This window comes from Vulpes vulpes, chromosome 4 (assembly GCF_048418805.1).
Source record: "Vulpes vulpes isolate BD-2025 chromosome 4, VulVul3, whole genome shotgun sequence".
NCBI classification, from domain to species: Eukaryota; Metazoa; Chordata; class Mammalia; order Carnivora; family Canidae; genus Vulpes; species Vulpes vulpes.
The window spans coordinates 3,630,615-3,645,396 of NC_132783.1; the positions used below are offsets into that span (position 1 = coordinate 3,630,615).

The 14,782-nt window shown below is 52.0% G+C and overlaps 1 protein-coding gene across 2 annotated transcripts in view; it reads left to right on the forward strand.

Annotated features, from left to right (window-relative positions):
• The window catches only part of SETD7 (SET domain containing 7, histone lysine methyltransferase), a 56,503-nt gene extending 42,042 nt beyond the window's left edge, over nucleotides 1-14,461 (forward strand). The window contains exons 8-9 of one of the 2 annotated variants that reach the window (XM_072755201.1): nucleotides 12,804-12,925; nucleotides 14,314-14,461. In XM_072755201.1, the coding sequence (XP_072611302.1) occupies nucleotides 12,804-12,885 (82 nt within the window). In that variant the 3' untranslated portion in view covers nucleotides 12,886-12,925; nucleotides 14,314-14,461. Of the gene's footprint in view, nucleotides 1-1,388; nucleotides 6,987-12,803; nucleotides 12,926-14,313 lie in introns of those variants that run through there. The other variant, XM_072755202.1, reaches the window with a different exon arrangement.
• Nucleotides 14,462-14,782: the final 321 nt, after the last annotated feature.

Below are 14,782 nucleotides of genomic sequence, written 5' to 3' on the forward strand. Positions count from 1 at the left end.
AGCACAGCGTGAGGAGTCTGTGCGCATGCCCGCTCGCACACACATGTGCACGCGTGGTCACTAGGAGAAACTGAGTCCTGGCTTCGTGCCAGGGACCGTGTGAGGTGCTTCACCTGTGGGGCCCTGTCTCTCCCAGTGACACCTCTTCCACGACTGGGATTGCTGAAGGAAAGTGAGGAAAGTGAGATTCGGGGAGACGGAAGTGAGCCTTCCCAGACGGGGCGGTCATAGTGCGTGGATCCGGGGTTCACACCAGAGTCTCTGATCCCAAGTCACGTGTCCTTTCCAGGCAAGATGACACCCAAGTGAGGTGGACACAGACGCCCCCTGGGGTGCGGGCGAGCTTGTTTGGTCCTTTGTCCTTAAGCCACAGACAGGCTCCTCCCCCACCACCAACAGTAGGAACCAGCCAGGTACTCAGTGTCACGGCCCATGTGCCGATCTAACTCAGGGCCTGGAAACTTCTCCTGCAGCATCTCGATGTCCTTTGCTCAAAATGTGACTTTATAAATGAATGAGATTGACTTGACCAGATGCATATAGAGATAAAGCGAATTTCTTTCTGGCCATGCCTTACACGGGCCCGTTTCGGGGTTCAGAAGCTGGCAGGTGAGCTAAAGCCGTTGTTCCTCATTTATCTGCTATTCTCCAGGCAGGGGTTGTAGGGGGGAGCCAGGCCGGGAGCCTCTGGCGGAGGAACAGGCCTAGCGCCAGCCCTGCCTCAGGTTCCGGGGTGCTGAGGCTGCTCCCTTCGCAAGGTGCTTCACAGGGAAATATTTAAAAAGCAGCTTGGCAGAGAGGTTAGGTCTAGGCTTCGCTCCTGGAAAGGAATCTTCGTCTACTTTTACGCCAGAGGATGATAAATGCTTCCTCTGTGGGTATAGGGCGGAGCACAGAGTTCTTTGCCTTTGCAAATCCAGGAGGCTCTTCCTTCAACCTCCCAAAGCGCCCTGGTGAAGCCGTGCCCACAGGTGCAGCCCGGTGACCCGATGCTGCGGGCCAGAGGAGCTGGAGTGTGGACCGGCTCTGCTGGATCCAGTCGCTCACGAGGCATAGGTTTCCGTTGTTGCCCGTGCGCTTGGGATCCTAAATACAGAGTGTCCTGTGTGGTCAACGAGGCAGGGGGCACAGTGCGTATGAATCACCCACAGGTGCTGAAGGGCAGACCCCGAGCCAGCAGGTGTGGGGGGGGCCGACCTGCGCCTCGATGGGCAGCGCCCAGGTAGAGCTGGTGCTGGCCCCCCTGCAGGCCACCCTGGACGTGGTGGACGGTGGCGCCCCGGGAAGGGCTCCCGGTGATCCCTCCCCCTCCCCTCCACCCCCCACCCCCGGGCTTTGCCTCTAAGCTCCCCACGGCCCTGCAGTGACCGTGCGCTCTCCATGTCTAGGTTTGTGCACCCTCGTTTCGGGCCCATCAAGTGCATCCGCACACTCCGAGCCGTGGAGGCAGACGAGGAGCTCACGGTTGCCTACGGCTATGACCACAGCCCCCCGGGGAAGAGCGGGCCTGAAGCCCCCGAGTGGTACCAGGTGGAGCTGAAGGCCTTCCAGGCCACCCAGCAGAAGTGAAAGGCTCCGCCCTGGGCTTCGGAGACCCCGACTAGAAACTCGGATCTATGCACTACGTTTTCCGACAACGGGACAACCAGGGACTGCTCGTGCTGTGACATCACATCCTCTCACTCTGCGTTAGCAACGACTTTCTCTCGCATACTAACTAGGTTTGACTGTATTTCTCATGCCAGATTTAAAATTAGCTAGCCTCGCAGCAGCGTCCTCCCGAGAGGTATTGTCGAACACTTGACACAGACGGCGTGATGTTCTTGGGTGGTTCAAGTCTAAATCTGTACCACGCTCAGATGCCAAATGATTAGACTGAAAAAAAAAAAAAAAGGGAAAGGGGGCTTTTCGGTCATTTTTTAGCCGTGGTTTTTCCACGGTGTTCTTTCCCTACGGTCGACGTAAAGTGTGTTTTCACACTTGCGTACGCGCCGTACGGAGGGTAGAGAATTACTACATTTTTACTCTCTAAATGTAGTATAATTCGCCTTTTAACCTTTGATCTGTATCTTGCAATAGAATGGCTTCGTTTTTTTTTTTCCCCCAGCGAACAGAACCCCACTTTTCAACCCGTTTCACCCCTCGGTCCCATTCTCTTAGATCTGTCTTTTACAAGAGAAGAAAAACTTCCAAATGGATTTCGTGTCCGTGCCAGTGTGTAGGTCTCTCTGGCTCTTGCTATGATCATTGTTTCATTATTATGTCCTAATATAAAGAACTGGCTCATAGGGCCGGGTACTATTATAGAACTATTATTCTCGCATGTAAACAAAGATACCTTTGCTTTAAGATGTGAGAAGAGATGAATTTACTTTGCGTGCATTAAGTTATGGGAGAGTTGTAATATATACTTTTAAGAAAGGAGAGAAGGAAATTAGTATTTCTAAGCAGTAACCGTGGCAATTTTGCAATATCTTCAATTAGTGCTAGTAATTTCTTCTCCTCGGGTACACACTAAATGTACATAACCTAGAGCAGTCTGGCTTGTGGCGCAGTGCATTGAATTCAAAAGTCAAATCGCAAGCTAGGATTCTAACGCAGAATTGAAAAGTTGGGGTTGGGGGGGGGTTAATCGCTACTGTTAGGAGAGACATACCGATCACTAGGTGCAAACCAAACCTTACCGCTACCGACTCTTCATTATTGTAATCTCAAAGCACTAACCTGCTTCAAGGCCTCGTGAATTAAGAGCAACACCTGTGTAGTTTGCAAGCAACGGTGTCAATAGCATTTCAGCCCTTTTGCAAGCCATGTGTAATCACAACTGCAAAAATCAGGAGAAAACCCCTGTTTTTTAGTTTAGCTACTTAGGTGTGTGACGTATCTGGGATTGCTCTGAACGGAGTCTGAGAGTCTGGGGCTTCTGTAAGCGCCCTCCCCACGTGCCGTGGCCGTGTCTTCTTCCGAGGCCTTGACAAGGCCGCCGGGAGCTGTGGACAGAGCCAGTCGCTCCCACCCGCAGCTGCCAGGGGTGGCACCTGTCGCCCGAGCCACTTGGGTCTTGAAAGCTAAAGCCTCCCAAGCCGCGGCCGCCGGGGAGCTCTGGCCAAGCGGGGATCGCTTGCTGGGAGCGAGACCAGTAAGGAAACGGGCAGGCAGGAAGTTTGCTGGTTCTGGGCAGGTACACGTCGATCTTCGGAAGACTTTAACCAAAGTGCTTGATCCGGGGCTGCCCCGCTCAGGTGGCCCCTGGGCCCACAGGGCCGCCCTGGAGACCGGGACGCAAGGGGCCCTTCCCTCCTTTGCAGGCCCAGGCTTCCCGGAGCTCCCGTCTTCAGCAGCGACCGCCGCGCAAGGCCAGGCCAAAGGGTGCAGCGGGGGCCGGGGGGAGCCCATGGTTCCCACGTGGGGAGTTGTCAGGGCTGCAGGGGGCACGGGGGGGGGGGGGTTGAGATGGCCGCGCCGCAGGACAGGAGGGCCTCATTCTGGAGAGAGAGACCGGTCCGTGAACTGTGACGGCGGGCCCAGCTCGGGGCTTTCGCTCAAGTGCGTCCCAAGGCGAGTGGCTGAGCGTCTTCAGGAGCAGGACGGCCTCCGGTGGCCCCAGGCCCTTGGCTCGTGAGGCCGGGCAGGTGGTGCTGCCCCAGCGGCGGGGATTCCATTCCTGCCGAGGCTGCAGTGGGGGGTGACTTCCATCCCGGGGGGTGGCTCTGATCACCCCACTCGGATGGAATCCATCCGCCTTTCCTTCTTGTCTTTCTTTGGCTACAAGGGCTCCAGGGGTTGTAGATAGGAGTGAACCAGCCCGTGCGTCTTCAGTTAGACGGTGAAGGACGGCTCTCGGCCTGAACCCCAGCAGTGTGTGTGACCTTCAGACAAGTCGGAGGAGACAGCCCCCTGCCCCCCGCCTCTCTGCTTGTGCCTTCTGGGCTTTTCTTTCTCCCGCCCCATCTCTCTGCCCTCTCCCTCTGGGGGTGACAACGCTGACGTCGTGATGCCCTCCGCCCCCTCCATCCCTGGCCCGAGTGGCTCTCCTCCCCGTGTGGACTCGTGCCTCTGCCCTGTGTCCTCCCCACACACCCTCCCGGGTGGAAGGCCTTGTCACAGACAGGAACCCGGGGTGGGGAGGGGGACCCCGAGAGTCCCCGCATCCCGCAGGTAGGTCAGGACGTCGAGAGGCCCATGAGGTATCAGGGCGAGGAGGGAAGGGCCTTGTTCACTCACCCGGCGGGGAAGGCCTCGGGGTGTCTCATGCGACAGCAGCTTTACGTGGTGGAAGGGAAGGGGTCACGAGCATGGTGACCTGAGCAAGGGCCCTGTGGTAGGGAGTGGAGAGGGAATGGCTGCCCGGGCCAGCCCTGCGAGCCTCGATCTTTCCTGAGCAGCTGCCCTGTGACAACACATTAGCTCGAGTTAGGGTCGGGAAGGGGAAGTCCTCCGTGGGAGCATGTCCCCATAGGGACCCTTGGGTGGCTTCTGGGACAGCGGGGGGGGAGGCCCGGGTTCCTGCCGCAGAGCAGGACGCGGGGAGGCCTGACGTGAAGGGGCCAAGGTGGGGGCCCAAGGTGCGTCGTGGCTGTTCCTGTTCTTCCTTTAACCTTCCTCCTGGTCGCCCCGAGAAATGAGGCCAGAAATTCGTTTTTCAAGACCTCTTTGAACCCCATGGGGGGGGGGGGCTTGTGTTAAATGTACTTGCCCCCCGGGGGTTCTTCACACTTGAAAAAACCGATTTCCTGGTCACCCACAACCTAGAAGGGCCAACGCGGGGGCCGGTGTAACCACTGACGACATGGAACCATTAAAACGGCAGCAAGTGTGAACAGCGAATTCAAGGGTTGGCTTCTCGGTGAGACAGTACGTGGCACTTTAGAAACTTTCCTTTAATACGTAAAATTTTAAGTCACTCACTGCAAAGTGCATTTAAGATCTTCCAAGAAGGTAGACGTTTCCGTTTCGCCTTGTTTTGAAAACCGTTGCCTCAAGTTTGTGTCTTACGAGTAGTGGTTTAGAACCCAGGCCTCTTTTTTTCTTTAAAAAAAAAAACAAAAACAAAAAAAAACAAAAAAAAAAAAAACAAGCAAAACTATGTTGCAAGACTGATCGTTGTGACGTTTCTTTGCCACAGATCAAAGGTTCGCAAAATAATCTTGAATTTACATCTACTTGAGGTCCCTTGACTCGGTGGTTTTCTCTTTGACCTTTCCCTTCCGGAATTTGGAGCCTTGGTGTCACTTTTTTTTTTTTTTTTTAATTTTAAAGATACTAAATTCTACTAGTTTTGTTTTGCCAAATGTGTGCATACATATTCAAAGCAATGAAACGATTTCAAGCCATACAAATACCACAGGGACGGAAACCCTTTTCACAAATTTTAATGTGTTTGTATGTAAATAGATGTTTGTATGAAATATTTTCATGGTAGAATGAATATATTTAAATGAAGTTGAATTATTCCAGTGCTATTTAAACAAATTAACGAAATTTTTGGTGAGAACTCTCTGAGTCTATTGAGATACACAATGCAAGATCAATTGTGATTTTTAAAACTCCAAAAGCCTACCCGTGACTCTGACTCGCGGCAGCCTGCGTGCGTCGTGGCACCCGGCCCGGAGCGAGCTGGTAGGCTTCCCCAGTGCCTCAACCGCTTCCTGGTGGAAGTTAGGTGCTCGTGGAGGTGGGTCCACCTTTACGTGACATCACTCCGGCCTCCGAGGGCCCGCGAGTGAATCAGAGGCATTAGAGACACTGGTGCAGTTATCCGGAGCACAATTTCTTTGCAGGGCAGCAGAATCAGACGCCAGGCGTGGCCGCGTGCACCCGGAGCTGGGTCTGCGGCCGCCCCCACCGCCACCCTTACTGCCTAGCCACACGTGTCAGGGAGGCTGCCCTCGGTGGAGTTGGGGTTCGGACCCCGGGGTGGAACTTCACGGTCTTGCCAGCAGGCCCTGCCTCCTGACCTCCGCCTCACCCAGAGGAAGGGGGACGGCGCGGCTGGCAAGGGGCCCATTTCTCAGCACAGTCCATTTCCTGTCTCAGCTCTGGGAGACTATGCACCGAAGCACCAAACTTCCAACCAGAGAGAGACGTCCTCGGATAACGCAGATCCCTGCTTCCTCTGTCTGTGACTTGACACACTGTTGTTAGAAGTCGTTTTAATATCAAGACCAATCACATCTCTGGGACATACCTCCCAACTCTCCTGACTCTTACGTTACTAGAACACCCCTCTATAATGGTATGCAACTTGACTGGGTTGTTTTGGGGTTTTTTGGGTTTTTTTTTTTTTTTTGGTTTGGTTTGGTTTGGTTTTTTTTTTTTTCCCCCCTCTGCTTTGGTCCTGGATATAATGAAATGATAAATAACGACAAATTTTCACTGTGTATACTAGCAATATGTACACACATGCCAATGTATCTTAACATAGCGACTCGGTTACATTTTGGGTTACTATTAATTAACCTCAGTTCTTGTCTTGGGAAACCACAGGGATGTGTAATGCCTGCTTATCACTGAGGAAATTAGGTTCGTGGTCTGAGCTCCCTCCTTCAAAAGGTTTCCTCCTGGGTTTTCTATGTTCTCTTTTTATCCTGAAATGCATTTATTAGGTTGTGAGGTATGTTTAAGGATTGGACCCTAGGGGTGTGCTTTCAGCATTTATTGCAACCAAAAGTTAACCCCATCACAGTTAACAAAAGATTGGTCTTTCGTGGAATCTGAACTAAATCTATGAGCCTTATTCAATATCTATGATTCTATGATTTTTTTAAATTATGGGAAATTAATGAAAGATGTTTACATGAATAATGTTTGCCCTTACTGTGTTATGAATGAGTTTTTTGTAGTGTGTCTGGGTGCATGTGCAAGAGAGTAGGAAAAATGTTTCTGAAACAAAACTTGACAAATATTTGTAATGAAAAGTAAATTTAAAGATTGCTATAATTGCGCTATAGAAACAATGCAAGTATTAAACAAAATATACAATCATCTGTCGTTGTCTTCCTCTGGTCATTTAGGGCAGAAAGGCAGTGACTTTCTTTTTCTTTTCTTTTTTTTTTTTTTTTTTTTTAAAGGTTTATCTATGTAAGAGAGAGAATGAGCGGGGCCGGGTGGCGGGGAGGGCAGGGGGGGAGGGAGAAGTAGACTCCCCCTGAGTGGGGAGCCTGGCTCAGGGGCTCGATCCCAGGACCCTGAGATCATGATCTGAGCAAAGGCGTCTAGACGCTTAGCCAGCTTAGCCACCCGGGCGCCGCATTATGGCATGTTTACCTTTATGTTTAAATTACTAAGCAAGCTTTACATTTTGAGTTGTTTCAAAATATTATTAGCCATTTACCATTTTCAAAGCAGGAGAAGAGAGGAGGGGTGAGGAGGGGCGGGGTCTGGGATGGCTGGGAGATTTATATTTATTTAGCATGACTCCACATACACCTGTGAATCCAAAAGAATGATCAACATCGGCCCAAAGGGTCTAGTGGATTGCATAAATGTTAAGGGTATTGAATGTAAGTGAAGTGACCGGGGAAAGAGCTGAAGGATGGGAAGCTTCAGCTCATGGTTTAAAGAAGAGAATGGGAATTTTATTAAACGTGGTAGATTTTGGCAATCTTAGGACAGCTTTGAGCAGAGGACACCGGAACTCCTTTATTCCTCCCCAGTTCACAGCTGATGTTCCCAAACTCACCCCTACCACGTTCCCAAAGAAGAGGAGCCCACGACAGATATGTAAAATCGTACTTTGCGACCAGCTGCACCCCGTGCCCAGGGACCCAGAGCGGGGGATCCCAGGAAGCCAGGAGTTGCTAAGGGAGGCACATTTGGGCATCAAGCAGGGGAAGCAGCCGTGGGACCTCCTGCTTTACCCGCCCCTCCCTCCCTCAGTCTTTGATTTTATCACACTTCCTTCCATCCAAGGAAGGAAAGGGAAGCAAGGAAGAGGACTAAATCCAAACTGACGCTGGATCGGCTTCATCACTTGGATGGGGACACATCCGTACGTGGATCTTTAAGGCAGAGCTTTACCTACCGACACACAATATTAGTATTCTTGCTCCCTGAGGGAGATAGAGGGGGGTGAGATTAAAATTTTAATGCAAATGGGGTAAGTCTGAGAAGCTACAGTCTCAAAAGCAAAGCATCTGGCAACTTTTCGGGCCTCAAAACTGGTGTGGAGTCAAGGGGGGTAGGATAAGCTAAGGTGAGGAAGATTGAGACCAAATTATTTTATTTTTAATGATTTTATTTATTCATGAGAGACACACAGAGAGAGGCAGAGACACAGGCAGAGGGAGAAGAGGGACCAGATACAGGACTCGATCCCAGGACCCCGGGGTCATGCCTTGAGCCCAAGGGAGATGCTCAACCACTGAGCCACCCGGGTGCCCCAAGACCGAATTATTTTAGTCTCAGGAATTGTCGCACATATGCCTCTCACTAAATCTCTGTCTTTAGGTATTAATGTTCCAGACTGTTCCACTTCCTGGTTCATCATAAACTCGAAATTATTTCAGTGGCCATCTCCAGAGTTGGAGAAGTCATCCAGAAGGATTTTATGCTGTGCTCAACATTTTTTTCACGATTCTATTTAGAGAATTGTGGAAAAAAAGAAGCACAAGAGGGAGGAGCTTCGGAGGCAGACGAAGAAGCCGGCTCCAGGACTCCATCCCGGGACCCCGGGATCATGGCCTGAGCCGAAGCCATACAGTAAATGACTGAGGCACCCAGCTGCCCCTGTGCCCGACGTCTGACTTCAGCCCAGCATCCGACTGCTGTGCGGTGGTTCAATAAGGAAGCTCTGCCCCAAAGCTATTTTAGAAAACAAGTATTGCCTTTGCCATAAAAGGATAGTGCTAACTCTGCAGCAATGTATTGGTGGTGGATGTTTTTCTTGGCATTTTGTTGCTTTGTGAAAACCTAAAGCCATGGTTTTGACATCAGAGCTTGCTTCTTATCGTGTACATGGAAAAAGATGAAAAAAAATAGAAAAAGATGCATGGATTTCTCTAGCTGGCCACTAGGTCTTTACTTCAAGGTAGCAGAATGCTTCCAGCTTCAGGCCACGAAAACCCAACTCAGTAGGGCCTAAGCACTAAAGATTCATCAGCTCACATAATAAGACCCCCACAGAATGGGACACCGTTGAATGGCCCTGGAGCTGTTGAGGCAGCAGCCCCGCCAGGTCCTTCCATCTCTGGCTCTGCGGTCAGGCTCGCCCCCAGGGGCCGGCCCCCCTCACACTCACAGCATGGCTGCTGCAGTCCGGGACATCACACCCACCATCCGGTACGTGGAGAAGGGGGCTCTCTTCTCTCTACCACTGAGGAAATCTAAGCAAATCACTGGCAAGGGCCGTGGGGTGCCATGACTCTCTGAGGGAGGCACAGGGCTGTGTGGAGAAGCGTGGGTGGCCGGAACCACGCTGGGGCTTTCCCAGCAAGAAGAAAGGAGAAATGACATTTGGGCTGACCCCCCACAGCATGTGCCTCGTCTGCAACCCAGGTTTTTATTTCCTTCAGAAAAGAAAGGAGGTTCGACTCTTTAAATAAATAAGTGGATTTTTAAAAAATTAATTCACATCCATTTAGAGGATTCTCAAGTGGTGGGAGTGGGAGGGCTTCTACGAAGATTCATTTGGGTAGAGTTCACAAGGCGGGTTTAGATATTTAGATGATTTCTTAACAGCTGGGTAATACAGGTGCTGCTATTATCCCATTTTACAGAAGGGGAAACTGAGGCGCAGAGATGTTAAGTGACTTTAGTCTTTTTTTTTAAGATTTTATTTATTAAAAAAAAATATTTTATTTATTTATTCATGAGAGACACAGAGAGACAGAGGGGCAGAGGGAAAAGCAGGCTCCATGCAGGGAGCCCGACGGGGACTCGATCCCAGGACTCCAGGATCAGGCCCTGGGCAGAAGGCAGATGCTAAACCGCTGAGCCACCCGGGGATCCCCAAGTGACTTTAGTCTTAATTGAGTGATAGCCATGGAAGGCGTCCTCCCTTCCCTTGATCATTTGCTTGGCCAACCAGTCCGCTGCGGTCCCCTCCTCCGAGCCAGTCGGTGGGACATCCAGACCTGCTTCCCACCCCTTTCTGCCCAGATCCGGGACTCCCACTTCCGCCTGCCTGGATTTCAGTTGCAGCTTCTCCATCCCGGCTCGTTCCCGACCTCCACCCCATGAAGGCCCATCGGTGACCAGGCTTCACCTTCCTGCCTGGCCTTGGTGGGACCTGGGCAGGGGGCAGGGGGTGGGTTGGGGCATGTGCTGGAAGGCTCTACAGTCAGACCGGTCTTTTGCTTTGTACTTTTGGTTTTTCCTATTTTCCCCCATCCCTTCCCCTCTCCCTTCTGGCAATGACTAGTTTGTTCCCCGTATTTGTGAGTCTGTTTCCATTTTGCTTGTTTGTGTTGGGCATGTGTGTGTGTGTGTGGTCTGGCTTGATTTTTTCGATTCTATACGTAAGTGAAATCATACGGTATTTGTCTCTCTCTGCCTGACTTAGGTCCCTTCACCTAATACCCCCGGGGCCATCCCTGTTGTCACACGTGGCGGGACTCCACTCTTGGTCACGGCCGAGTAGTGTCCCAGTGTGTCCGCATCCCTCTCTCCGTCGTCCATTCAGCAACCTGTGAGCACGTCGGGGTTTCCGCATCCTGGCTCTGGCAAACGATGCTGGAATGAGCAGGGGGGTGCATACGTCTTTTCTTCTTTTTTTTTTTTTTTCATGTGTCTTTTCAAATTAGCGTTTTGGTTTTCTTCGGATAAATACTCAGAAGTGGAATTGCTAGATCACTTGGTAATTCCAGTGCGATCCTTTGAGGAATTTCCGTGCCGCATTCCACGGCGGCTGCGGCGTTGACCCTCGCACAGGGCCCAAGGGTTTTCTTTTCTCCGCATCCCTGCCCACGGTTGGTTTTTTTCTCATCTTTTCTGAGACAAGCCCTCCTGGTAGGTGTGAGGCGATGGCTCATTGTGGTCTTGATTTGTATTTCCCCGCTGCTTGGTGATGCTGAGCATGTCTTCCTGTGTCTGTTGGCCATCTGGGTGTCTTCTTTGGAGGAATGTCTATTTAGGTCCTCTGCCCATTTTTTTTTATTGGAATGTTTGCTTTTCAGTCGGAGTGCTTTTATCGGCTTTGCCACAGGTGACGTTGGGTTTCCAGTCGCACTCTAGCAAACGTGGATAAAACCACCTGCACAGGGTTGCTTTGGAACCGAAAAGACGGAGTGATGCATGCTATGCTCCCTCCTCCCTGTTCCCTCCTCCACCGCAGACACCTGCACCTCCCTCTTTTGTTTTTTAAAGATTATTTATTTATTTATTCATGAGAGACACAGAGAAAGGCAGAGACGCAGGCAGAGGGAGAAGCAGGCTCCATGCAGGGAGCCCGACGTGGGACTCGATCCCAGGACTCCGGGGTCACACCCTCGGCCGAAGGCAGACACCAAACCGCCGAGCCACCCGGGGATCCCATGCACCTCCCTCTTTTGAAGTACGGGGCTGTCTCCCCTTAGGGACCTGTGCATGTCCTCCTCCCAGATAGCAGCCTGGCTCCCTCCTCCCTCAAGCCTTCACTGGAAGAGGCCTTCCCTGGCCGCCCACCTGCAACCCCCTCTGCCCCCCAGACTCCCCAAAGCAGTTTACCGTCCTTTCTCTTCTCTGCATCCCATTGTCCCCATCCTACCATGTAACGCGGTCGTCGGTGACGCCGTGGGCTCCAGGTGGCGTGGGTGTCACCCGCTTCATTCGCGGTGGGTCTTCACCAGCTGCGGAGCAAGCGCGCAGGAAACTGAGCGAACAAGGCCCGGGAGACAGTAGATCGCAGTGGTGAACAGAACCTTGGCAATCACCCCGCTCCGTCGTGCCCTGTGTGACGTAACTCCTCTGTGCCTCAGTTTCCTTATTCATAAATTCGTAAATCTTACGAGTTTTGTAAAAAAAAAAAAAAAAAAAAAAAAGATTGTGTTTGACCCGCGGGGGCCCTACTGCTTCAGAAGCTTCCAGGCACAGCCGAGGCCCTGCCCGGGAAGCTCAGCTGACTCTTCGGGACCTGCCCTCTTGGGCCCCCTTGTCTGGGGCACCTGGAGGCCGCCGCCAGGTGTGCACTGCACACTCTAGACTGCACATTCCCGCTCCCTTCTCAGTGACAGGCTTTCAGGGAGCAGCAAGGGCATCTGACCCGATGCATACAACCAGGCTCCCAAGATTGGATGTGACAATGACTGTGCTAGGGTCTCTTATTTTAAGGCTCATGCTCTGTTTGCTCACCTGTTCAACATCCGTTTCTTAAGCTTTGCCTTCGAAGGGTCACGATTCCAGGACATGAACAGCTCGGCCGTGAACAATAACAGGTCCCTGCCCGTGGAGCCTCCGTGTGCGGGGTCCCTGGGCAGGGAAGGGCCATCCGTGCAGGGAAGTGCTGCGGGACAGGGGAGGGGGAAGGAGTGTGGGAAGAGGGGTGCAGGGGCCAGATGGGGCAAGAGAGATCGGGGAGGCCTCCCGAGGAAGGCAGAGCACAAACCAGGGGGTCTGGGGGGAGTTTCTGGATGCAGGAGGGGCTGCAAGGAGCCAAGGCCTGAGGTAGGAACTTGCGTGGAGTGTCCAAGGGCAGCCAGGAGGCCAGGGTGGATGGCGAGGGCAGGATGGGGTGCACAGCTCGACGCAAGAGCAGGAACCCAGATCCCTGGGGCCTCAAAGCCACGTGAAGGACTTTATGGATTAAACCGGAGTGTGATGGGAAATCGCCAGATGCCCTGAAAGACTTTTGTCTGTTTTTAGAAACAAACCAGCTTTGTGTAACTTAGTTTCCTACAGGTTCCAGAAACACTTCGGATCGTCATTGCTGTTAGTCCATCCACTGGAGTACCCTGGGCAGAGAGCGGTTAGACCTGCAACAAGAGGACTCTATCGCTCTGGCCGCTAACAGGTGGGGAACAGACTGCAGCGAGTGTGGGGCCAGGTGACAGCAGGAAGAACTAGATGACGGTGGAGGGGAACAGAAGGGACGGGACGAGGGGTTGAGTCTCAGACATCCCGTAAGGCCAAAGACAACAGGACTTGTGGAGACAAGACGTGGGGTTGTTTTCCAAGGTGTATTTTATTATTATTCGGGTACAGTGAGGCCGGCACGACAGAAGACAAGCGCCACTGAAAGATGGTTGGGAGCCTGGGTGGCTCAGTGCTCAGGGCGTGACCCCGGGGTCCTGGGATCCCCCGTCGGGCTCCCTGCAGGGAGCCTGCTTCTCCCTCTGCCTGTGTCTCTGCTTCTGTGTGTGTGTGTGTGTGTGTGTCTCATGAATAAATAAAATGTTTTAAAAAGAAGAGAAAAGGGATCACTGGGTGGCTCAGTGGTTTAGCTTTTGCCTTTGGCCCAGGATGTGATCCTGGAGTCCCGGGATCGAGTCCTATGCAGGCTCCCTGCATGGGGCCTGCTTCTCCCTCTGCCTGTGTCTCTGCCTCTGTTTCTCTGTGTCTCTCCTGAATAAATAAATAAAATCTTAAAATAAAATAAAATAAAATTTTTTTAAATTAAATTAAAAATAAAAAGAGAAAAGAAAGACAGTTGGTTACTCACAGCTCCCAAGGGAGCGGGAGGGCACCCCGTGGCGCAGGCGCTGCCGGGGAGGCCCCACAGCGGGAAGGCTCACTGCCAGGCCCAAGGGAGCAGGGGAGACCGTGGACAGGGACCTCTATCATGATTTGGGGGGAAGGAACAGGCCAGGCAGGGTGAGCAGCCCTGGGACTGACTACTTGGGTAATTTCAGCAGCTCTGGAGGGCAGGAGGGGCGCCTTCAGCTGCCCTGGGGGACAGCAGCCTGCCGGGCAAGAGCCTGCAAGGGCCGTGGACGAAGAAGCTGGTTGTTGCGCATGTAGGAGGCATGAGCCGTTTGCTGTCTCCAGGAGTTGTAGCCCAGGTGGCCAAAGCCTCACGTGTCCAATGACAGGACAAAAGGACACGCTGACACACTGGGAGGTTAGGAGTCGAGGCCAACGCTGAATTTTGGTGTAAACAACTGCAAGGATGGGGTGACCGCTTGCAGACTACCTTCTGTCTCTGTCTCCACCCCAAGCCACATGCCCTCTCCCCGGTTTTCACCTCTAGGCCCCAAACCACCCAGTCATTCTGCATGGGCAGCTCCCTCTGTGGTAAGGGCCTGGTAGCCTTCCCGCCTGAAGGGCTGAACGCCAGGCTTCAGCACTACGGGGGCACTTGGCGGGATGAGCACCAGATGTTATGCTGTATGTTGGCAAATTGAACTCCAATAAAAATAATAATAATAATAATAATAAAAAGGACGGTTTAATACATTTCAGAGACCACGTAACCCCTGTGCGGATGTCTAGCCCCAGCAGCGGGTTGGACTCGACTGACCAAGTGAAGACACAACGTCCAGGGCTTTCTCAGTTTCCGCATAAGCCCAGGTGTCAAAAGAGCCAATAAAACGTTTGAAGCCTGCAGTCAGTTTTCTGTAAAACGTGGGTTATAAACTCATTAGTCCTGAATTAATCTAATCTTGTACTTCCCTGGCCCATCACTTCTTTCTCTCTCTCTTTCTTTTCCTTCCTTCCTTCCTTCCTTCTTTCCTTCCTTCCTTCCTTCCTTTCTTTTTCTCTCTTTCTTTTTCTTTCTTTTCTTCCTTCCTTCCTTCCTTCCTTCTTTCCTTCCTTCCTTCCTTCCTTCCTTCCTTCCTTCCTTCCTTTTTTTATGAGTCAACCATGAGTTGTGAGAGAGTCGTGGATCACCAGGGGACAGAGGTCACCTTCTAGTGAACCATACACACAA